This window comes from Apteryx mantelli, chromosome 3 (assembly GCF_036417845.1).
Source record: "Apteryx mantelli isolate bAptMan1 chromosome 3, bAptMan1.hap1, whole genome shotgun sequence".
In the NCBI taxonomy this organism is placed as follows: Eukaryota; Metazoa; Chordata; class Aves; order Apterygiformes; family Apterygidae; genus Apteryx; species Apteryx mantelli.
The window spans coordinates 48,232,412-48,258,002 of NC_089980.1; the positions used below are offsets into that span (position 1 = coordinate 48,232,412).

General features: G+C 39.0%; 1 protein-coding gene across 5 annotated transcripts in view; it reads right to left on the minus strand.

Annotated features, from left to right (window-relative positions):
• Positions 1 to 25,591, minus strand: part of PRKD3 (protein kinase D3) — a 54,990-nt gene that overhangs the window by 11,412 nt on the left and 17,987 nt on the right. For all 5 annotated transcript variants that reach the window (XM_067293296.1, XM_067293297.1, XM_067293299.1 and 2 more), the window contains 10 exons: positions 24,432 to 24,563; positions 23,546 to 23,703; positions 21,691 to 21,880; positions 12,356 to 12,433; positions 10,561 to 10,744; positions 8,888 to 9,011; positions 5,938 to 6,015; positions 4,010 to 4,286; positions 734 to 786; positions 258 to 330 (listed from right to left, as the gene is read on the minus strand). In XM_067293296.1, coding sequence (XP_067149397.1) covers positions 258 to 330; positions 734 to 786; positions 4,010 to 4,286; positions 5,938 to 6,015; positions 8,888 to 9,011; positions 10,561 to 10,744; positions 12,356 to 12,433; positions 21,691 to 21,880; positions 23,546 to 23,703; positions 24,432 to 24,563 — 1,347 coding nt within the window. The remainder of the gene's footprint in view (positions 1 to 257; positions 331 to 733; positions 787 to 4,009; positions 4,287 to 5,937; positions 6,016 to 8,887; positions 9,012 to 10,560; positions 10,745 to 12,355; positions 12,434 to 21,690; positions 21,881 to 23,545; positions 23,704 to 24,431; positions 24,564 to 25,591) is intronic.

Here is a 25,591-nt window from a genome sequence, read left to right on the forward strand (position 1 = left end):
TGGTCAAAATATGATGTATACTCTCAACTGTTTTTGATGGCAATGCATAACACTGAACATATAAAATGAATTGTAAGAAAGACTGTAAATAAAACTGCAAAGCGACTAAATCAGAGTAATTCTAACAAAAATTTTTACAAGATAAGCATTACCTACACATTCCAGATTCAGCTAAACAAATATGAAAAGGGTAATTATATCAAGCAAACAGACCCTCCACCTTAACTAAATGCCTAATGGAATCTACTATAATTTACCTCCATATACAATGCCAAACTGACCGGAACCCAGAACTTCATCAGCAAATATCTGGTACACAGAGCTGATATCCTAATGCATGTAAAAAATAAGATAAAAAAAATTTAAAAAAAAATCACAAATTTCAGGAATAATCAAAATGTTCATAAGCTTATTGGTTAGTACTGGCTAAGCTGTATTTAAATCATATGTTAATCAAACTAGGTAAAGGGTGCCATCACTACCCCAAATAGAATGGAAAAAAACATAATGAACTTTTCCTGAAGAGGTTCCACTTAGCTGCACTGTATGCAAGAACACGCGCTCATATAAACCAACAGCTTGCTGAGTGAAGAGATGACTTCCAGTTAATTATATAACACAGAATTCTTTAGCTACAGTATATCCTGGTGTTGCTTTCTCCTTCAGACACTATAAATTACTTTGGAATACCCAGATAAATAAACAATGTTGCTATGTGATGTATATGACTCACCACATTCTCCTGGACTTGGCAATTTGAAACAGAGATGCTTAGAGATAACTCCTCTGCAATAAAAAATAAAATATAACAGAATAAGAGAACAGGACGTGCAGCCTTTGATTGTAAAAAAGAAAAAAAAAGATCTTTACTGACTTCTAACTTGGTCTTGGTGAAAGGATTTTCATTGATGTTCTGCAGAAACATCATATACTCTTGGACTCAAAATTCATAGATTGATTAGATAAACCTTTCTGTGTTTGGGGAGGTTGCTGGGATTATTTGTCCATTTTTATCATATCACTAATTACAAAAACAGTAAAACAGTACAAGTGTGTAGAGGGTAAAGAGCTGGAGACCAAAAGCAATAATACCATGGTAGTTGTATCACAGTTCCTTGAACTACCAAGAACTTCTGGTAGTAACAGAAAAATACAGATAGGAGGATTAGGTAGACCATTTATATTCAAACAAACATGGTTACTAATTTTCTGCAGCATCAAGATATACAGAAATAATGCATAAACATAAGTAAAGAGAAGGAAACAACTCAAGTAAAGCAAGTAACAGAAGATTTGAAAATTAAAAAAAAAGAAAAAGAAAAAAAAGAAATCCACAATTTAAACGATCTTAGTTTTGTGAATAAACTATAGAAGCATATCAATCTCCAGAATTTAAAAGCACATTTAAGAGGCTTAATCTATGGTACTCTGCAAGTAGAAGTATCAGATGTAGATAAAGAACTTATTTTCAGCAGGCAGCAGATATATACATGAAGTTTTCATCACAGGAATAACATTGTGATGAGCAGAAAAAGAGATACATCAAGTCAAAAACACCGCTTTTCTTCTGACTTCAAGACAGAGGTCAAGTTTTTCAGACAAATGAACACCTAACTTTTGCTATGTTAACTTTCAGAAAGTAGAGAACAAATTCACATACAATGTAAATATAGAATATACTACAGATTTATTAGCACTCTAGAAAGAGCCTTTAGCACCCTAAGACCAGCCTTGTTACTCTAGAAACAGTGTCAGAGAACAAAGAAAATGCCTGCATCTGATTTTTGCCACCTGTGCTTTAAGTCAAAGAAGGAATTTACAGACTTAAGTAACAAATACTAGTTCTCAAAAATTAAATTTCTCTGAACACTGCATCTGAAATATGAATTGGAGTTATAACTATGCATATGCCTACTGATTATTGTTCTCTCCTTAAGACTAGTCAAGTCCGCACTGGTGTAAGAGTACAGGACATAGATATATGGGAAAAAGCATATAAAAATTACTAAGGACAACACACACATGACAAACTGCAGCAAGACTGAAATAAATTAAGTAAGAAATGAAGACATCACGGTTTCTGAAACTGCTTAAGAGAACACATTGAAACCTTGTCCACAGATGTCTGGAGAGTAGAAAATATCTGTCGTCTTACTCTAGGTAGAGGTTGAGTTACTCTCTCCAAATAAGTTGATTTTTCTTAGTGTCTGAAATATGTAAGAATAATGACTGAAAATTTGTCATGTATCTGAAGAAATCAGTATATTTAATGCCAGAATTCATTTACATTCAAAATGTCATCTATATCAGATAATAACTTACTGAATTGTTCCTCTGCCTTTAATCTCCCCTTTGTCCTTTCAGATCAGAAATACCCTACGAAGAGTTCTGCTATCCCAAATGCCAGGTACAGGGGTCAGGAAGGATTTTTTCCTCTGGGTCAGACTGGAAGAGCACCCTTTTTGTTACTTCCTGGCTAGAACATGGCATTAATTGACTAGCTAGTGCCTTTTGGACATTTTCACATGACAAATTCACTGCTGCTGCAAGTATTTCCAGTACTAGCAATGTCTTTCTCCTCTCCTGCTCTTTTTATTCTAAAAATAACATATTTGAGGCTTTGGATTGTTTTAAGTCTAAGTTTCTTAAAGGCTCTGGGAACACATTTTATGGCTCACAGAGTGCAAGAAGGAGGGGAAGAACAGACACTTAGTCGGCATTTCAGAGTTTAAAAACCAACCTGCCAACTTCTCCAAGAATATGAAAACACCATTCAATGATTCAAAGTAGTTTTTTATACTCCTACAATCCTGAACATGCGGAAATACTTGCCTGTATCTACCCCTGTATCTCTACTCCCTATCACTTTCAAGTTTTAATATAAAAATGCAGTTATTTATACCTGCACAAACTTTTTTTTTGGAAAAAGTAAACAATCTCTGCAAGTCTCTCAGCAACAGTAAATCTGACATATTAAAAAGCAAAAACAGCTTTACTATACGTATTTGGAACTAATATGGAAAGTGAAGTTCTACATATGTAAAAGGCCAGTTATGAGATACATTCTCACGAAGTTACATTTCACATGCAACTTTCTTCACCGTAATTAAATACAAATACCAGTACTGACACTTGTTTGTCTGCCATTTCAGACCCTGGTTGTATTTGCAGCAAGTGCTTACGATTAGCATTTACATGTTCTTAACTGTTGCTGATGTTACCATTCATCCAGAGTAACCAGGTATCAGAGACGGAGAAACTAATCCTGCAAGCAAGTATACAGCTAAAAGAGGATGAAGGAGTAGTTGGAAGACAAAAGGAAACTAAAGAATGGAAGCATAAGCCTCAGTACAGGATGTGAATGAATGCTGTTGCAAGAAACTCAAGAGCCGTCTGAGGAGAAAGACCACAGTACATAGTTCAGCAAAGCCTCGATAATGAATTTGATCCTATGCTAGAGAAAGAAAGGGAGGCCACAAAACAAAGAAGAGTGTCTTTCTTCCTAGTACCTGCAGCTCAGCAGTTCTTTCTACCACTGGCAGCATTTACATTTCATCACTAACTCCTTTCCTTCTCCTTAGCTACAAATACATCTCGCAGATTTGAAAGAATGATAAGAGATAATACCAGACAGCATCCAAAACTAGTTCTTTCAGATTTTATATATATTTTTTTAAAGTATGTTAGAAATACTAAAACCATGGTCCCTTTTTACATCAAGTCACTATGTGTGCGTTCTTACACTTCCATGATAAAGCTTTGTAATACACATTCATATTGAAAATCTGATTCTTAACTACTGCTTGATGCTACAACAGATGAAAAGCTTTCCCCATGTACCCTCCACAAAGTCAAGTGACAACTTCTAGAAACTTGTGGAAAATTATGGACCCAATTCAGCAGCGAATAGATACATCTACTTCATTCTACATAACCGTTTTGCTGAAATGGAATCTGTATTATTAACAGCTTCAGAATACGAATAGTAGTGCCTTGTCTGCCTGCTTACTGTGATCTTTTCCTTGTCCTGCAGCAGTACAAACGCTAGCTTGAGGAGTGACTGGCATCAAAGCCTGACGAATGGCTTTCTCCCAGCCCTGAGCTACGTCAAGTCCAACTCCGGTGGCAGCAAGAACAGGACTGTGATGGCTGCTGCCATTGTTTTCTCCAACAAAGTACACCATCGTGTCAGTGATGATCTCAAAACAGTATGGGTTGCTGCCCTGCACCATGTTTGAAAAATCTCGAGGCTGAGTCACCTGGAGAATTTCTGAAAGTGGAATCTCCTGAAGAAAAATATTAAAGATTAAAAAATGAAAACATAGAAAATACTTTAATACACTGATGTTCAGAACTTAAAATGTTTGTAAAGAAATCAAAAGCAAATATATCAAAATATCAAAAATTAAATATCAAGCTTCATAACTAATGTCAAACTGTACACAACCACTAACCCCCCCAGCCTTCTAAACTCCTCTATACATTCCTAGAAAGACTTCCAACCCCACCACAGTTCTCTCTGTACATTTATTATTCTTTATTCATACTGTGTTTATACACAGTATGAAATCCCCATTACATACAAATGATGCACAAGTATAGAATGACCCTGCAGTTTATACAGCTTAACTAAAGATGACCATGACTGGGGGGAAGGGGGTGAGGGGAGTGAAACAACAACATTATGAAGAGGATGTGATTAGGTAAGCCAGGCAACAAGCACCGCTTTATAGGTCTACATCATTTTCAATAAAGGTTCTCTTTCATATAGATATTAACAATTCCTATCAACCCCTCTATCTTGTCACTGCAAGATCATGGTATAAGCGGCATTAGAGAACAGATCTGAAGGAAGAAATGGTTTTAAGTTTACACTAGCTGGAGAAGGACATTCCACGCACATGTGGACATGTACAAGTGTACATCACTTTCAAGAGTCGTGAACAAGCAGGTGAATACCAGGCTGGTATTAGGGGGGAAAATAAGAGACAGTGGCTTATTAAGAGAGCAAATAAATGTAGATATAACCACTGAACGATTCTAACAGCAGAGACAAATAACCTGAAATTTAAGCAGATAAAAACAAACAAAAAAAGGAGTGGGCAAGTTGGAGGACTAAAAGCAGTGGCAGGACGGAGTAACAAGCAAGGAAGGTATTTTACCAGCTGTATTTTGAATACACAGGGCAATACAAATATCAGGGAGGTCTGAGAAGAAAAGACTGCATTGGTCAAGATAGGGATGAAAAGGATCTGGACAAGAGTTTAGCTGCGTGTACAGAGAAAAGGCTTGATCTTAGAGATGTTATAGAGGAAGAAGCTGCAAGATTTGGACCCCCACCTGAAGGTGCAAGACAAGAACAGGAGAAATCTTGTTTATACATTTGAAGACATTTCCTGAATATTCCACCACTAAACACATCACTATATTAACAACATGCTGAATTTATTGCTAAGCTTCATTTATATAATGCCAGGCCGCATACTAAATTTTCTCTAGATCTTGCTTAAAACTTTTAGTTGTACAGTTGGGAATAATTTTATTTTGGGAACTTTAAAAGAAAATACATAAGCATGCAAACTTTTAGTCACAACTTCTAGAAGGTGAAAATCCTAACTTTTAACTAGGCTGGCTACCAAGCAAACCATCTAGTAATTGTGAAAAAAACTTAATATGCTAAGCAATTCAGAAGAACAGTACATATAAAACACAACGAGAGACATACTCAAGGTGATTAAGAGGGGAGCTGCATGCAACTTCTGAGATTTAGTCCTGGTCCTTCTTATTTATAAGCTTTGGCCAATAATTAGCTTGTTTCAGTTTTGATTACAGAAAGGGAATGGAAATAATCCTTATCATACTACTTACAGGAACATTTCAGGTCTATAAAGCATTCTAAGTAAATCAAGTGCAACATAATTACTACTCGTTAATTACCTTGTAATATTTTGTTCCAGATTCATTTTGAAACAGTGTGAGGCATTTGCTGTCCAGTCTCCAGTAATGTCTTTTTCTCTACAAAATGCATAGTACAATATCATAAGGAATAAATCACTGCCAGGACTTTCTTTTCTGGTTATTTAAATGAAAAATGCTTTAAACTCCTAAGATCATCAAATAATGTTAATCTACATTGCATTTTAGACTAGATACATAAAAAAATATTTGGGGATCATGGGTTTGGGGGGGGGTTGTTGGGTTTTTTGGGTTTTTTTTTTTAAACCTCAGATGAGCCTTATAATATTATTTCCACAAACCTGAAAAAAATATCACTTACCTTACAGTAATTATGGTGATAACAGTTGTTAACTCCTAGAGGAAACAGTCTGCACAGGTTTTACTCCAGGTGCACGTGCTCACAAAAATCAAATTATTTTCACTTAGTAATAATTGTGGGACCCATGTTTGCTTCCTCTGTGCCCTCAAACCAATGTCACAAGGGTTTAAGGACTAAGCAAGCCTAACAAGTCCTTAATTCTTTTGTCAACACAGAGTTCTAGAAGGTCAAAAGTTCACAGTGGCAGGAAAGAAAGATGGGTTATAAGATTCAAATGGTCAAAACATCTGGGGGGGGGGAATCATAACATACAGCAAATAGCCATTTTATGGAAGCCTCCACCAATGAGTAATATCTTCTCAACCAAAAAATTACATCCAGAAGTTGTTGCACATAACTATCTTATATTTTAAGCACAAAAATATTCCTAAAAACAGAAAGACTTTTAGAAAGCTAACATGGCTGTATAGATCTAACTTACTTTGCTTGCCCTGTGCTCTGTTTGTGCTAGTTTGAGACTCATTTTGATTTTTCCACGAGAAAAAAAATCAAAGACCCTTATGTCTGGCCTAGGATGACAAAGTTTAGAAATGCCCTTACTATACTAAATGCAGAGCTTAATTCACTTCTGTCATGGGAATGCAAAGATTATCTGCATGAGTTAGTCAAAGAAAGCTAGCACATGAATAATTTAACTAGATGGAATTCTAAACCAGAGCTAAGCGGAAACTGGGTCAAGGCATATGGGTGAACCTGTCCTTTGGACATATAAGCTGTTTATTAAATTATAAATCAGGGAAGACTGTTTTTGAGGGGATGGTTAAGGAACAGGTTGGGTAAGTACTCAGGGGTTCAAACTGCTAATACACTATAAGAAGAAAGGAAGGTCTTGGAGTGTAGAAAAACAAGAAAACAGACAATAAGGAAAAAAAATGATTATAAAGAGTGAAATACTCTGTTATCCAGGGTCAGCAGGAAGTATATAGATATTGCTGTTAAAATGAACCTCTGTGGAACTCATGGAAAGCCCAAGTTGTTTCAGGAATAGGAAATAGTCCCATATGGCTGATAGCAGAATGGTCAAGGGAAATAGCTGATACTGTAATGCCCGATACAGAAGCTTCCTCCCATTAGGTTTGAAAGCTTGCTTGGCTGAAGATTTCTTGCTTTGGAACAGAATACTTCATTTGGGCAGCCTTTTTAGTAGACTTCATGTATGAAGCATCCAGGCTGATGGAAGAAAAAAAATCAAGCTATGCTGAGGCATACAATCTAATCACTGTTCTGTGAGAATGTCCAAAAGAGTCCAAGGAAAAATATAATGGCTGTATTGAAAGATTATGTCAGAGTCAAACACCAGGTCTGCCCTGAACACTGCTAGAACCATTCTTCTGTCTACCACCTGGCCATATTTTTCCTATATTCAAAAGATGATAAAAAGTGTCTTTTATGGAGCCTGGGCTGGACTCTCATCTGCAAAATGTTACAGATATTTATTTTGGTTTCTGATAAATAGTTATTTGAAAACCGGACTTGCAAAGAATGCTTTGTAAGGCAGTTTTTGACAGATCACTCGTGGTGGTCTGTTCAGTTGATGACAAAGAAAAGCAAAAATACTACAATAACTGGAACTGACTGGTATCACCCCTCAACTTGATTTCAGCGTAGCCTAAATAACTTTGCTTTTCTACATTCCTCAAGTCCCCTTCAGTCAGACTCCTGCATGGAGACAAAGAATGCGAAAGTATATATGCTGCCTTTCACAAACAGTCTCTCAGCATGACACACTGTGCTTCACAAACCCTAGGAATGTCTTAACTTCATCCATTTCATTCATCCACTACAAGTACAAGAAGATTCACTCTCTCACATTAGATAGCTTCAAGGAAGTCAGTTATTCTTCCTCTCCTTCCTCCTCAATACAAAATACAAAGGGGCTTGTCTAAGAAGGTTCAATTAATTAAGGGATCATTACCATTATCTCTGGAAACAGACAACGTAAACTTTTTGGAGGATGCTTGCATATTCAAGAATATACAGTCAAGCCTTCATTCCATGGACATCAAGGGGAATAGTGGATTTGGGTCCCCCCCAATAATGCTTAGTTCTAGATACAGTGAATTGCTAGGTATGAAGGGCTTTCATGTCTACACATTAATATTTAACAAACAGCTTGATCATTAGGATTAGCACTGTTAACTATTTCAGTACTCATACTAATTTCCACGTTTTCAAGTAGCAAAAACATTGATACAAATATATAGTCCAACTCCTAAACAGAAAGAAGCTTAAGCAAACAAATTATTTCAATGTTTATCTAGGGAGAGGTGAAATCTTAAACATGCAATTCATTTGAGACAATTTAGAGGTGCTTCTTTTTAAAAAGTGAAAAACAAAAGTACTGTTGAGTCACCACATGAAGAATTTTGAAGAAACTACAATTTCTCCTTTGCACCAGATTTTCTTTTTTTTTTTTTTTTATATAAAGAACATCATGGCTAAGTACTTTCAAATGATACTGTAAATCAGACTAACTAAATAAGAGAAGTAAAACACACCCGTTTAGATAAATAATTTAAGGTAATATATGAAGAAACCAAAGTCACTGACCAGATTGTCTCTGCTAGTATAGTGGACCATCCATCCTTCCTTCACCATTGTACTGCTCTTCCTCTTTGTATGCTTGATGGACTGCACAACCCTCATGAGTGGAATATTATTGCTTGTTGAGGGACTAAAAGAAAAAAAAAGAACCGTTAACATTTAACAAGTTAAAATACAACAGTACTGCAGTTATACTGACACTATACATTTAGTCTGTAATTTTCAGGAACAGGGGTCTTTCTTCCCATACAAATTATTCCTTTGACAAACAAGGCCAATTTCTACATGAATGGGTCATCATCAGCGCTTGCAAGGAGATTCTAAAGAGCTACATGGTATCTGGGATCCCGCCAGCTCTCCTAATGCAAGCACTGCAGTACTTACACTACAGGAACATGAGGAGAAAAAAAACACTGGAAAGACGACACTAACAGAAGTCGTCATCTCTCAGAACAGCTAACTGCATGCTTGGGTCTTAATCCAACATAAAACTATGATTAACATCTGTATTGTTATTACTTTCTCTTGTCTATGTTAGTAGATTATGCTATTTCATAATACTGTTGTTACACTAATAAAGGTACTTAAGTGTACTTTCAATTTATGAAAATCTAGAAAGGCATTTATGTGTTATTTCAAATCACACCTGCACTAGATAATTTATCAATGTTCAGTGATATTAACGGTCATGCAGACAAGGCTTGACAATCTTTGACATTCTGATACACTCAAATTGGCTGCTTACATCAGACCTCCTACATGTGTTGCTAGCAGACAGGTTTGTAACCACATGAAATCACAAGGCAGAATCAAAAACCAAAATGTTAAGATGCTTTAACATAAATTGTAGTTATACCATTGAATTTGCTGCCACAGGATGCTGTGCACATGAAGAACTGTAATAGGTTCAAACACAATTAGAAATAATAGAAAAATACTATCTAGAGATTAAAGACAAAAAAGATACTACTTCCACCTCAGGAAGTCCGTGAGCTATAAATCAATGAAAGCTGGAAAAGTATCACTATATGCTCTTCCTGTTCTTATACGTCTCTTTACGCATTTGCTATTAGCCACTGGGCTAAAATGACTTTGGTTTGACCTAGCACAGCTGTTCTTGTGTTTTTAAGACTAACTTAAGAGAATCAGGATGACACTATTCATAATAAAGTAAAGAGACCAAACTTGATTAAAGAAACTGCATAACAGTTATCTGATGCAAAACTTAAGAAAAGCACATTCAAGTTAAACAAACTGCTGCCCAAGGGGTATATAAGCTACTATGTGAATATCAAAGCATTTAAATCTTGAGTAATTCCTTTTAAATCACCACATGTATAATAGGAAGTAAATTTGGCCTAAGTTACAAAGATCTTAGTCACAGCATTATTAAGCCAAGACATTAATTTTACCATGTTTTGATAATCAGGTTTTATTTCTTTGATAACAGTCATAGCACAGCAATTATTCCCATGAGAAGAGACTACATTATTTTAATTTATTTACATTTCAGATTTGCTTGGGACAGAATAAATTTACAAAGCATTTAAGTTAAAAAGAAACAAAAAAATCATTTTAAGCAGAAAGATTGTGCTATCCAGGAACGTTTTACTCAAAGTTTGATTTCTTAAGATTGAAGAAAGCACGTCCAGAGCACAGAAATCCGCACTCTAACTTACCTGATAGTTTTGACAGCTTCTTCATCTTTGTCTGCATCAAGGTCAGATGGATCCATAAAGAACATTTTGTCTTCTGGAGGAGAGGGCTCTTCAACATCATCCAGACCCCGACTACCATCACTGTTCATTTCACTGCTATCAACTTCCATTGGCATGTCCAAATCCTGGCCTGGGCTAGCAGGTTCTAGAAACAACACAGGAGTTGGACATTATTTCAAATGCACACACCCACCCACACACCCCAACACAAAATTTCTTCTCCAATTCATACTTATGCAAGTAAACATAAAAGTACAATAAGAATACACAAAATCCTCAACTTTTTGATTAATGATGCAGAGTGCACTAATGAATATTATCCATTTGGATTTGCTAAATGTCAAGGCAAGGGAGACCCAACCAAAACAAGAATTATATTGAAAGAATCATAGTGAAATGCTTAAGGTCTAAATCCACATCTCACAAAGTAATTCTATTCCACAAATGAGCAGTACAAAGTGACCTCTTGATGGTTAGAGATGACCCAAACCCAGAGGAAGATTATTCCTGTGCGAACAGAACTCTCCAACAGAAACCTAACTCTGCTCTCATTGCCCTTGTAGCCCAAAATAATAATAAAAACAGAAGGAAAAAAAAAAAAAAGGTGGGGGGCTGGAGGTACTGCAGGAGAAGAAAAGAGCAGAGCAGATCTCATCTGCATCTAACACTCCACTGGTACAAGTTTAAAGTTGCCAGAAGCTGTACAACTTGCACTGTAGAAAATTAAGAATCAAAAGATACAAATAGCTTTCACTTGTAGCTTTTTTTTTCCTTTCCTTTTTTTTCCTTTTTTTTTTTTTTTTTTTGATCTGAGGAGAGCTCAAGTTAAGGGTTGGGTTATTTTTTATTCTTCCTCCCACCTTTATGTCCGCCAAAGGAAGAATAATCTTAAACAGCAGTTCCCAAATTACATGCCTTAGCACCCTAGCACCATAAGAAGAACAGTGAAAAGCATGGTACAGCAGCAACAACAACCAATGTCAATCATTTGTTTGTGGCCACCAATTCTGAAATCCAGGAAAGAGCCTTGCAACTGGAAAAGGCAGGCATGAAGGAACAGGATATGCTGTGCAACAGATATAGAGGCTAACAGGGCTGCTGCCCTGGCCTCTGGCCCAGGCTGCACAGTTTGGTGTGATCTGCTGGATGCCATCAATTTTATTCCCCAAAAAGCATGCATGCTAAGGATCAAGATTTTGGGCAGCACTGGTCTAAAATTTAGAAGAATGAGACCCCAAACTGTCTTTCACAGACTGTTCCCCACTTTCTTCTTTCACTCCTCACAAGTCTATTCAGAAAACAGTCCTACTAAATAAGGTTTCAAAAAGTTAAAGAAACAAAACCAAAACACCCACTCTTTACAGACAGCTGTGCTGTCTCTGGCCACTAAAAATCATGGATATGAGAATGCCACAGTGCTTCTCTTCAGATACTAAGATTTAAAAATATTTATTTCATGGGTGAATAATGAGAAGACTTAGCACAACACATCCATTTTTATACATTAAAAAGTCTTCTCAATTTCTGATTTCCCATGAGCAATCTCAAGCAAAGCATACTGTACTTGCCAAGACTGATCAAATAAATTTCAAGTCAAAAGTTTTAGTCAATCTCAATCTCTGTGATCTCAGGGGAAAAAAAGGGAAAAGTAAAATAAAAGCCTTAAAATATTCAAAGATGAAGGAAGCAAAAGTTGATAAATCTTGTTAAGCCTCCAAAGATTCGTCAGTATTTAAAAGCATGCTTCCCATCTTACCTCCATTGAAAATCACCTCCCCAAGACAGTCTTTAGGCACTTTAGATGCACAACGTTTATGACAATTGAATCTGCAGTCTAAAAGAGAAGATAAATAAGAGCATGCTAACATAATTTGACTCCTACTAAAGCAGATATTAACATCTATCATTCAGTACTTCCATCACATGCTCCTGTCCAGATTTACAAATTGGTACATTTCTTAAGACAGCATCAGCAAGGTCACCTCCAGAAGGAAATCTACAGTCCTGTCTTGATGTCACATGCCAATTTGCCCCAACACTATTTATTATGTCAGCACTTCCCTTTCCAGTACAAAACATTTTCTATTTTTCTAGCTTTGTCTATAATTATTTTTTTCCATTATGTTGTAATTTCTCCTCATCCTCTGTCGGTTCCACACCCTTTTTTCTACCACTATACAACCTAAATGTCTCATTTCTATCATTTTTCACCACCTGTTGCCTAAGACTTGCAGCCATCAGAACCACTAGGATCACAAATGGAGCAATTATATTCTACAGTAAATCCCAAAGTCCAGTTCCCTGATCCTTCAGGTTAGAGATTTGGCTAAAGAGCAGCTCCATTTCTGCCTGCCTAAACTTCCTTGGACACAAAGCAGACAGATTAATACATGACCAGATCCAGCTTGACATGGAAATGGAATTAACTTGGATGCACACCATTTCTGCATTCAAGGTATCAGATGCAGCCTATTGAGTAAGTCTAGCACACAATACAGGCATACCTCATTTTACTGCACTTTGCTTTATTGTGCTTCACAGATATTGTATTTTTTACGAATTGAAGGTTTGTGGCAACCCTGCATCGAGCAAGTCTGTCAGCGCCATTTTTCCAACAGCATGTGCTCACTTTGTGTCTCTGTGTCACATTTTGGTAATTCTCACAATATTTCAAACTTTTTCATTATTATTATATCTGTTAGGGTGATCTGTGATCAATGATCTTTGATGTTAGTATTGTAATTGTTTTGGGGCACCACAAACCACACCCATATAAGACAGCAAACTTAATGGATAAATGTCGTGTGTGTTCCGACTGCTCCACCAACTGGCCGTTCCCCCATCTCTCTCCCCCTCTCCTTGGGCCTCCCTATTCCTCGAGACACAACAGTATTGAAATGAGGTCAATTAATAACCCTACAACAGCCTCTAAGTGTTCAAGCGAAAGGAAGAGTCACACATCTCTCACTTTAAATCAAAAGCTAGAAACAATTAAGCTCAGTGAGGAAGGCATGTCAAAAGCCGAGATAGCGCTTGCTCTTGCGCCAAACAGCCAAGTTGTAAATGCAAAGGAAAAGTTCTTGAAGGAAATTCAAAGTGCTACTCCAGGGAACACACGAATGATAAGAAAGCGAAACAGCCTTAATGCTGCTATGGAGAAAGTTTTAGTGATCTGGATAGAAGACTGAACCAGCCACACCATTCCTTTAAGCCAAAGCCTAATTCAGAGCAAGGCCCTAACTCTCTTCAATTCTCTGAAGGCTGAGAGAGGTGAGGAAGCTGCAGAAGAAAAGTTTGAAGCTAGCAGAGGTTGGTCCATGAGATTTAAGGAAAGAAGCCGTCTGCATAACATAAAAGTGCAAGGTGAAGCAGCAAGTGCTGATGTAGAAGCTGCAGCAAGTTATCCAGAAGATCTAGCTAAGAGAACTGATGAAGGCGGCTACACTAAACAACAGATTTTCAATGGAGATGAAATAGCCTTATATTGGAAGATGCTGCCATCTGGGACTTCCATAGCTTGAAAGGATAAGTGAATGCCTGGCTTCAAAGCTTCAAAGGACAGGCTGACTCTCTTGCTAGGTGCTAATGCAGACTTTAAGTTGAAGCCAAAGCTCGTTTACCATTCCAAAAATCCTAGGGCCCTTAAGAATTATGCTCAATCTACTCTGCCTGTGCTCTATAAATGGAACAACAAAGCCTGCATGACAGCACATCTGTTTACAACATGGTTTACTGAATGTTAAGCCCACTGTTGAGACCTACTGCTCAGAAAAAAAAGATTCCTTTCAAAATACTACTGCTCATTAACAATGCACCTGCTCACCCAAGAGCTCTGATGGAGATGTACAGAGAGATTAATGTTTTCATGCCTGCTAACATCCATTCTGCAGCCCATGGATCAAGGAGTAATTTCGACTTTCAAGTCTTATTATTTAAGAAATACATTTTGTAAGGCTATAGCTGCCATAGACAGTGATTCTTCTGATGGATGTGCGCAAAGTAAATTGAAAACCTTCTGGAAAGGATTCACCATTCTAGATGCCATTAAGAACATTCATGATTCACGGGAGGAGGTCAAAATATCAACATTAACAGGAGTTTGGAAAAAGTTGATTCCAACCCTCATGGATGGCTTTGAGGGGTTCAAGACTTCAGGGGAGGAAGTAACTGCAGATGTGGTGGAAATAGCAAGAGAATTAGAATTAGAAGTGGAGCCTGAAGTTGTGACTGAATTGCTGCAATCTCATGATAAAACTTTAACAGATGAGGAGTTACTTCTTATGGATGAAGAAAGAAAGTGGTTTCTTGAGACGGAATCTACTCCTGGTGAAGATGCTGTGAACATTGTTGAAATGACAACAAAGGATTTAGAATATTACATAAACTTAGTTGATAAAGCAGCAACAGGGTTGGAGAGGATTGACTCCAATTTTGAAAGAAGTTCTATTGTGGGTAAAATGCTATCAAATGGCATCTCATGCTACAGAGAAATCCTTCATGAAAGGAAGAGTCAATCAACGCGGCAAACTTCACTGCTGTCTTATTTTCAGAAATTGCCACAGCCACCCCAACCTTCAGCAACCACCACCCTGATCAGTCAGCAGCCATCAACATCAAGGCAAGACCCTCCATCAGCAAAAAGATTATGACTCGCTGAAGGCTCAGATGACAGTTAGCATTTTTTAGCAATAAAGTATTTTTTAATTAAGGTATGTACATTGTCTTTTTAGACATAATGCTATTGCACACTTAATAGACTACAGTATAGTGTAAACATAACTTTTATATGCACTGGGAAACCAAAAAATTTGTGTGACTCGCTTGCTTTATTGCAATATTCGCTTTCTTGCAGTGGTCTGGAATCTAATCCATAGTATCTCTGAGGTATGCCTGTACTAGCATTACAGGAATTTCCTTTAATAACAGCATCACCGTATTTTTCAACTCTATATGAACACCATGAATTCAAAACTCCCTACTGTCCCCACAACTGTTTTTGAACAGATAATTTAGCCCCTTTCTGTTTTTTACCCTTCAAAGAAAGTTCACTGTGCTTTTAAGCCCAAATAAAAGAAAAGTCACTATCTTCCCCCTTTTCAGCAGCAGAGTAGCCAAGTCCTGGAGCCAACTACAATCCTGTTTAGCTTCTTAGTGCCTAAGAGTAAGCATCCTAAAAGACTTGTAATCTGTCTTTTCCACAGTGTTGTTTTTCATCCAAATTATGGAATATGGTTACTTCACTGCTTTGAAGGGGTGTGGAAGAAACAGAAATGTTTCATATCCTACCACAAAGCTGGTAAGATTTAGAGTGAGTCAACACTAATAAACTGTATACAGAAACACTCCTGGGCACCACAGTGCAATGTTATTCTAGCAAACTGTTAAAACAACCCCTGGCATGCTCTTGGTCCACAGCATTAGCACAATCCAAAACAGTTTCCAGGCCTGGTTCATGAATTAGAGCATCCCAGGGAAAAGTTCCCAACAGATAGTTTGCCTACAGCCACTCAGGTTGGGAGGCTAAGAAAGTCTGTGCACAAGCACAGGCAATTTTGATTCAGTTGGCTTCAGTGTCCAGGAATGCTCCTGGGCACATTTAACTTATCAATATAAATATAGCTTTAGCATCCCAAAGATCAACTCAGAGTCCAAGTAGAAGCTTGGGTGAATTCAAGAAGTCCAAGGTTCTTACAGGTGCTCAGGAACATGGGACAGCTGAAAAACCCCAAGGTTTGGGAATATGTACAAGAAAGTTGGTGAGAAGCATGAAGAATGCTCTCATACTGCTTTCTCCTCCACATTTTGATTGTTTGATATCAGTTCCTGGTATATTAAAAACCGTACAGGATCATACTGCATAAACAAAGGCCTGTTAATATACTTATGTCTGTTGTTCTGTGTGTATAATTAACACTTCTCTAGGGTCCTTCTCTATACATGCACACCATTTTCATGCAGTGTCATTCACTTTCAGGGAAGTGAAGTGGGGAAACCCCGTTTATCAGCTGGATATACAATTCGAACAACTGTAAACAGGCAGTAGCATTCATAAGTTAAAATTGCCAAGTATCTCTTTTAGGCTTCATTATTTCATTATATATTACATGTATCCAAGAGATACACTGACTGAAAAAATCAAAAACAGTTTAGGATGCAGACTTCAAGCAGACTACAAAAACTGCAAACTAATATAAACAGAAATGAAAGGCAAAACTATTACTCATCCCTTTCTTATACAAAACATAAATACTTCTTAGTCAATAAAAAGTTAACACAGCTATAAGCTTATGGGGTTTGCTCTCTTCTATTAAAGAAAACTGTAAAAGTATTAGGCAATCTCTTTCAATACACTGACCTTTGGTAGTTTAGCTCACATTTGACTTCTCACATTGGAGAGAAATGAAAAGTCCTTTCCATATTAATATTTAGACTATTAATATTAAGAATATTTTCTGCAACAAAGCAGACAGATCTGTACTGTCACAGAATGACAGAATGGTTGAGGTTGGAAGGGGCTTCTGCAGATCATCTAGTACAATCCCCCTGCTCAAGCAGGGTCACCTAGAGCACGTTTCCAAGTATTGTGTCCAGATGGCTTTTGAATATCTCCAAGGAAGGAGTCTCTGCAACCTCTCTGGGCAACCTGTGCCAGTGCTCAGGCACCCTCACCACAAAAGAGTTTTTCTTAGATTCAGATGGAATTGCCTGTGTTTCAGTTTGTGCCCTTTGCCTTTCATTCTTTTGCTGGGCAACAGTGAAAAGAGTCTGGCTGCATCCTCTTTACACCTTCCCTTCAGATACTTATACACATTGATAAGATCCCCTCTCAGTCCTTGCTTCTCCAGGCTGAACAGTCCCAGCTCTCCCAGCCTTTTGTCATTGGAGAGATGCTCCAGTCCCTTCAGCATCTCAGTAGCCCTTTGCTGGACTCGTTCCAGGAGCTCCATCTCTCCCCTGTATTGTGTAGCCCAGCACTGGACACAGCACTCCAGCTGTGGCCTCACCAGGGCTGAGTAGAGGGGAATGATCACCTCCCTCCACCTACTGGCAATGCTCCTCCCAATGCAGCCAAGGCTACCGTTGGCCTTCTTGGCCACAAGGGTGCAGTGCAGGCTCATGGTCAACTTGTTGCCCAGCAGGACTCCCAGTTCCTTCTTCACAGAGCCGCTTTCCAGCACATTGGCCCCCAGCCTGTACTGGTGCATGGCGTTATTCCTCCCTAGGTGCAGGACTTTGCATTTCCCCTTGATGAACTTCAGGCGGTTCCTCTCTGCCCATCTCTCCAGCCCATCGAGGCCCCTCTCAGTTGCAGCACAGCCCTCTGGTGTGTCAGCCACTCCTAGTTTTGTATTCCATCAACCAACTTGCTGAGGGTGCACTTTGTCCCTTCATCCAGGTCACTGATGAAGAAGCCGAACAAGACTGAACTCAGTACTGACCCCTGGGGGACACCACTAGCTACAGGCCTCCAACTAGACTCTGTGCCACTGATCACAACTCTGAGCTCTGCCATTCAGCCAGTTCTCAATCCACCTCACTGTCCACTCATCTAGCCCACACTTCCTGAGCTTGTCTCTGAGGATGTTGTGGGAGACAGTGTCAAAAGCCTTGCTGAAGTCAAGGTAGACAACATCCACTGCTCTCCCCTCATCTACCCAGCCAGTCATTCCATCATAGAAGGCCATCAGGTTGGTTAAGCATGGTTTCCCCTTGGTGAAGCCATGCTGACTACTCCTGATCACCTTCTTATCCTTCACATGCTTAGAGATGGCATCCAGGATGGGCTGCTCCATCACCTATCCAGGGGCTGAGGTGAGGCTGACTGGCCTGTAGTTCCCTGGGTCCTCCTTCTTGCCCTTTTTGAAGACTGGACACTGGCTTTCTTCCAGTCCTCAGGCACCTCTCCTGTTCTCTACGTCCTTTCAAAGATGATGGAGAGTGGCTTAGCAATGACATCCGCCAGCTCCCTCAGCACTCGCGGGTGCATCCCATCAGGGCCCATGGACTTGTGGATGTACATTTTGCTGAAGTGATCCCTAATCTGACCCTCCTCAACCAGGGGAAAGTCTTCCTTTCTCCAGACTTTCTCCATGGTCTCCAGAGTCTGGGATTCCTGAGGGCTGGTCTTAGCAGTAAAGACTGAAGCAAAGAAGGCATTCAGTATCACTGCCTTCTATGTATCCTTCATCACCAGGGCCCCTGCCCCATTCAGTAGCGGGCCCACATTTTTCCTAGTCTTCCTTTTGTTACTAATGTATTTAAAGAAGCCCTTCTTGCTGTACAAGGTCCAGCAGCACACCTCTCCTCATTGGCTCCATCACCTGTTTCAGAAAGTTATGATCAGTGCTCTCCAGGAACCTCCTGGATTACTTGTGCCTTGCTGTGTTGTTCCTCCAGCAGATATGAGAATGGTTGAAGTCCCCCATGAGAACCAGAGGCTGTGATCGTGAAGCTACTTCCAGCTGTCTGCAGAAAGCCTCACTGACTTCCTCTTCCTGATCAGGAGGCCTGTAGTAAACACCCACAACAGTGTCACCCATGTTAGCCTGCCCTTTAATCCTTACCCATAAGCTCTCGACCCACTCATTATCCACCCCTAGGCAGAGCTCAATACATTCCAGTTGCTCTCTCAAATAAAGGCAACTCCCCCACATTGCCTTCCTGGCCTGTCCTTCCTAAAGAGCTTGTAGCCATCCATGACAGCATTCCAGTCATGCAAGCTATCCCACAATGTCTCTGTAACTGCAATGAGATCATGGCCCTGTGATCGCACACAGATCTCTAATTCTTCCTGTTTAATCCCTATGCTGCATGCATTTGTGTACAGGCATTTCAGGCACTTCAGAGAGGTATTCAAGCATGCTGATTTCACAGGAGGAGTGCAAGAGGATTCCCTATAGTCTTGTCTCATAAGTACTTCCTTAGCTGCATGCAATTGCTGGAGGTATCCCCACTTGAGCCCTGTTTTGCTGACTGCATGGTCTCTATAACTCTCCCCTTCCCTTATCTTTCCTAGTCTAAAGCCCTCCTTACCAGGTTGGCCAGTCTGCTGGCAGAGATGCGTGTGCCCCGTTTAGTGAAGTGGATCCCATCTCTCACAATCAGTTGTCGATTTTCAAACAGGGACCACAGTCACAGAAACCAAAACCATGTTACTAACACCAGCAGCACAGCCAGTTTTTTACTTGCAGTATCCGTCTACTCTTCCATCCTTCCCCCCTCACTGGCAGGATCAAGGAGAAAACAGTCTGGGCCACCTGATCCCCATCCCCAGAGCTCTGAAATCCCTTTCGATATTTTCCAAGTTGCCTTGGTATCATTGGTATCCACATGGGAGAGCAGCAGGGGGTAATAGTCAGATGGGCGGACAAGCCTCAGCAGTCTTTCCATCACATCTCGGATCCAAGTCCCCGGCAGGCAGCAAACCTCTCTAGACAAGAGGTCAGGTCAGCAGGTGGGTGCCTCTGTCCCTCTGCAGCAGGGAGTTACCACAACAATCACTCGCTGCTTCTTCTGGGTGTTCTTGTGTGGCACAGGATCTCTCAAGCTCAGTTGCTTCACTTGAAGTCATGCCCAGTTCCTCCTCAGTCTGGAGGGCACTGAACCTGATCATCAACTGCAAGGTTTCAGAAGGAGCAGGAACCTTTCTCTTCATACGAGAAATGACCAGTTTCCAGCCTTCGTCTTCTGTAGAGTTATGACTTACTGTTTCACATGGCACAGAGCCCGCCTGCATCTCCACTGCTGTGGGGGGTTGAGACTCTTGAAGCTGTAGGGTCTCTGAGAATATCCTATCTCTTGCTCATCTTCTTGGCTGCTACACAGCCTACTTCCTCTTGTAACTCCTTTACCTGTCGACGCAACTCATCAACAGCAGCACACCTTCTGCAGAAAAGATGACCGTCAGCCCCAGCCTCATAGAGAGGCCCCAGGCACTCCCTGCAGCCTGAGACCTGCAGAGCTGCATCTGCTGTCAAAAGGTCTGTCTGGGTGGAAGCCTCCAACACGGCCGAAGCAGCGACTCCAACAGCTACTGGGGAACGTGGTCTGCGGCAGGTCATAAACATATCTGAGGATGTGTACACTACTATGACTGGAGACGAAGGTCTCTTCTTTGTGCCCTTCTGTGCAAACTGCTGCGTCTGCTCGCTGCCTCTGCTAGCTGTGCTCTAGGCCTGGCTTTTATATAGGCCTCTCCCTAGCACTGACTAACAGGGTGCTTGACCCATCCTAATCAAGGGTCAGCTGGAACAAAGGCCCCAACTCCCTCTGATCAGGCACAACCAACAGAGCTCGTTAGCAGCAACTACATCTAGCTAGAGCTTCCCAAGAGAAGCTAAGGCCTCCTGTAGCTGGTCCTTACCTAGTTCTCCTTACCTGTCCGCAGCAAGCACACGCTAGTTCCTCCTCAGTGTCCCCAGAAAGCCCACACAACTTCCAACAAGGTTCTTAGAAGTTCTAAGCAGAGCCCAGACACTGCCATGCAAACTGCAGTGTCTATTCGCTGCCTCTGTTAGCTGTGCTCTCAGCTACTCTATCCAGTAACAGAGAGCCAAAAGAAGATCACGTCATAATTATGTCCCGAGGACTGTACTGAAGAGCTCCAAGAACTGAAGTCACACATCTTAACGTATGCTAGATATAAAATATGTATCTGATGGCATCTAAGCTGGCTCAGGAAAGGCACCGATCTTTAAATTCTTCTAAAAGATAATAATCAGCATTTCTATATTAGCATAATATAACAAAAACTTATAAATTCATTGGTAATGCAGTCTACAAGACCTAATTATTATGTAGCAGAAGGAAAACTTTGCCATATTAATAGTTTAATTCCTTCTGCAATTACAGTGTTCCAAATCTACATGTGATTAGGTCTCATTTTGCATAAACAAAAATGCACAATGCACAATCTACTAAAATGAAAAGGATGAGTGCTATAATTATCTTAAAAATATGCAACTCTTAAAAATTACACTGCTCTATTTTGCAGTGTATCAGTCTTTGGGAATCAAAATGTAAGTTTAAATCAGTTTTAAATATCAGACCTTTACAGAAATTCATCACTGTGGCAGAAAACTAAACGTGTACCTTTACATTGCATTCCTTGGCGGAAAAGGCCCTTGAGCAGCCTTTTGCAATACTGGCATATGGTAGGACGAGTATAAGAATGAACAGCAAAGGTGTGCGGAACCTTCACTCTGCAAAGCACCATCTTTTCCATCCAGATGGGACGGCCACTCCAGGAGGGAATCCGTTTACTAGGTTCCGGGCAGCAGCGCTGGAATAAAGAAGGCATAAAGGACTTGTATCAAAACAGTTCCAATTTAGAAAATAAGTTGGGGGGGGGGGTGGATTTGGCTCAGAAAATGACCAGATATGAAAGGAACCAGGCCAAGAATCTTTAAGAGAACATTTTGATAACATACTCAAAAAAAACCCTCCAAAAACAACAAAAAAAGACAGAAAACCCTTGTAGGTGCAGGAAAGTACGTAGGATTCTTTATTTCCACAGGAATTAAAAATGCCAAAAAACAAGGCCAAAATTTACCCCCATGACTTCTTTAGCAACCTGGTGAAACGCACAGACAGCACTTATGGACCCATGTATAGGGGGAAAAAATGCAAAACACTGGAGGTAGGCAAAGCAAAAAACAATCATTATATCATGCTAGCAATTTTTAATAAACAGAGTGCTTTGGATAATTTACTAATCTAGGCAAAAAAAATTAGAAAACTAAAAACAAATTTTAAAAATTAAAAAAATGTTTTAACTTAAAACAAAAATTTTGAAAATTAAGATCAAAACTGACACTGAATATCTTACTGTACATTCAGCAGGATAAATTTACAGTTACTTAGATTATAGAAAATTGTAAAGAACTGCACATCTGATCTAAAGCATTGCAGGAGTGCTGAAAGAGGAACTGCAAATCTGGTAAGATATTATTGAAAATCTATGCCAAGTATTGGAAACAAGACAGCAAAGAAAAGGCATCAAACAGGTATTAAATAGGCATGTAAAAAATAAAAATAGGAAATTCTATGGGAGGAGAAATACCTACTGTTCTACTTTTACTGAAGAAATCTTAGCAATAGTTACAAAGCATCAGAATGACTATCTTTCATGACTCAAGACTAGGCTTCTTAGCCTCTAGCTAAAAAATATGATGTTCTTGAATTACATGATCTATGTAATTTATGATTTAAATTATGGTGAGTAGGAATATAAAAATTTATTGGACTATAAAATAACAGAAATTTGGATAAGTAGGAAAGACCATCAATAACACTGCTTTTACCCCATGGTAAAAGTGGCAATGAAGCAAACTGATCTAATAACTATTTGTCCTTTCTTATGCTCAATATAGTTGCAGTATATCCAATAACCTCTCAGCAATCATAACAATCATTATAACAAAAAAACCACTATGGATGACAGTTCTACTGTAAGCTCTTCATCTCCTACACCCTCCTTGATAGGACTTCTTTTTTTTTTTTACTTTTCAAAAAGCTTAACAACATATCGGGAACATTCTCTCCTCTCAGTATAAAAGCGTACAATTTGTACTGTTTCAGCCAAGTAGCTATTCTATACTGATACTGCAATTACAGAATAAATCTGTACTACAAAGTAGGCAAGGTATTTTATCATTCCCTAAACCAATGTTCCCCGAGTTCACATTATCATGAGTGACAGATTAACAACAAAATTATACACAGAAGTTATAATTTACTTCCAGTTTTATTTCTCACAGTAATAATAGTTATCAGTAAGTGTCACAGTCTAAGACTCACCAGAGGTTTAAAAATGCACAAAATCCCATCATAATGATTAAGCTCAGCTCTTCACAGTCATTTTAAACCACTTCCAACACTAGCTGGTTCCCCAGAGGTTAAAGGATTTAAACCCAGAAATACTTTTTCCCTCTTTCATACTACATACCTCTTCAGAGGCAGAGGCTGTATATTCAGCTTGCACTGGTCTTGGAACTGAAAGTCCTGCTCCTGGTAAAGACACATTAGACAAACGCCTCTTTCTCACTCCACTACAGTTATTAGGGATCTTGAAGGCACATCTCTTATGGTAGTTTAATCCACAACCTGAAAGAGAAGATTTTCACACACACACAAAAAAAACCAAAAAACACATATTTAAAGCAACAAATATAGTATTTAAATAGTATTTGTATTTTGATAAAGCAGTTAAAAAGTTAACCCAGGAAAATGGTAAAGACAGAAACAAAATGTTCTTTTTAAATTCTCCTAGTGTTCTTAATACAATTCACAGCAAAAATTTTGTTTACGCTGCTTGCCTAAATACTGGCTTTCAGTAAGCCCAGCTCTAGAAACAAGATCTAACACTGAAGCAGCTGATCTTTGTCCTCACTTCTCTTCCCACTTGGAGGCTTTCATCACTCCCTCACTTTGTAGCATAAGTGCCAAGAGGAAGCCAGTGAGCAGGCAGTGTTAGTACCTGACAGCAGGCTGCAATATGTTGCACAGTCCAGCTGGATGAAGGCCATAAGGAAAGGGATTCCCCTTTGGGATTCTCTCCAAAATATGTGTTCCTTATGCAAATAGCACACATTCATAAGATAACTATTTTTTAAAAGGGGGAAACAAGGGCGCTTCTTAAATCGTTTGCCCAAGGTCACACAGTTTGTGTTAAAGCCAGGATAAGAACTCAGGTTTCCTGCTGCACAGCCCTTTCTCATACTACCACATGCTACATTTATCACATGCTAACATATCAAACAAAATACAATTTCTTCTTCCACATCTGATATATACACACACAAAAATACACTAAAAATCATAAACAGACTTACCTTCACATTTTAATCCTTGTCGTACCAAACCCCAAAGCATCTCTCCACAGTAGTCACAAAAAGTAGGAGCCTTGTAGGAATGCACATAAAGTGCATGAGGACGAATCTGGAAATCTTCAACTGTAGCCAAAGCTTTTAAAAAATTGCAGTAAGTTATGTTGCTTGCCAAAAGATCAACAAGGATTTATGGACAAAATATGTTATTTTTAAAACAGCAGATTCAAAGAACACTACTTGAGCTGTTTAGACATCAGTATTACATTGTACACCATTTAAATATGTATTTAGAAGATTACACAGTTTCTAGTAAGCTTTTTTATTGAGGAAAAAATCATTGGACTCCGCAGACTAATAGCCACAACAACCAGTCAACAGTATGACTCACAACAAAATACCCAACCCTAAGGTTTTGTTTTTTTCTTTCATGTTGAGAACCTCACTAAGTCAAGAAAGAAAATGAGACAGGTTTTAAGATCAACTTACAGGTAAACATTTGATGAAACAATTTAATTTTCAAGTTGTTTGTATCCTACAAAATTTTTAAACAAAGGACAGTGCGACAAGTTAGATTTTTATCTTTTAAAGGACTTTTTCAGTATGATTATTAGATTGAACTTGACATCTGTGTCAAAACAGAACCGTGGAAAAAGTTTCCAGGAAACACAGAACACTGCTGGGGCAGTTTCCATTTTCTTGATCAAGGACAGACACTTCTAAAAGTATTTTTGTCCTTTTCTTTGAAACGTAAGAAAAGTTGCATTTTATATCACAGTTACCTTGCCCTGATCTCCACTATTCTTTATCAATGTATATACTAACATTTCATTTTCAGATTCCTACGTCTCATTTTAAAACTCTATTGAAAGAGATTTATGTGTTTTCAAATGCCTTTGTTTCTAGCGGTCTGTCTCTGTTGATATGGAAAGTGTCAGACTGACAACAAGAGGTACCTGCCCTTGGCTTGATTCCAGTAGAAGCATTATGCCAAAGAACTTATGGCCATTTTAAAATGATGAAACGACAGAGTTGCCTCTTTTGAAATTGTTTTCAAACCTAAATGTGCATGCACATAACAGATTTTCCAAATGTGCCATTAACTGGAAGCAATGAAAAGCTCAAACCAAGATGATCTGTTACTGAATACCCTAAACATGCTTAGA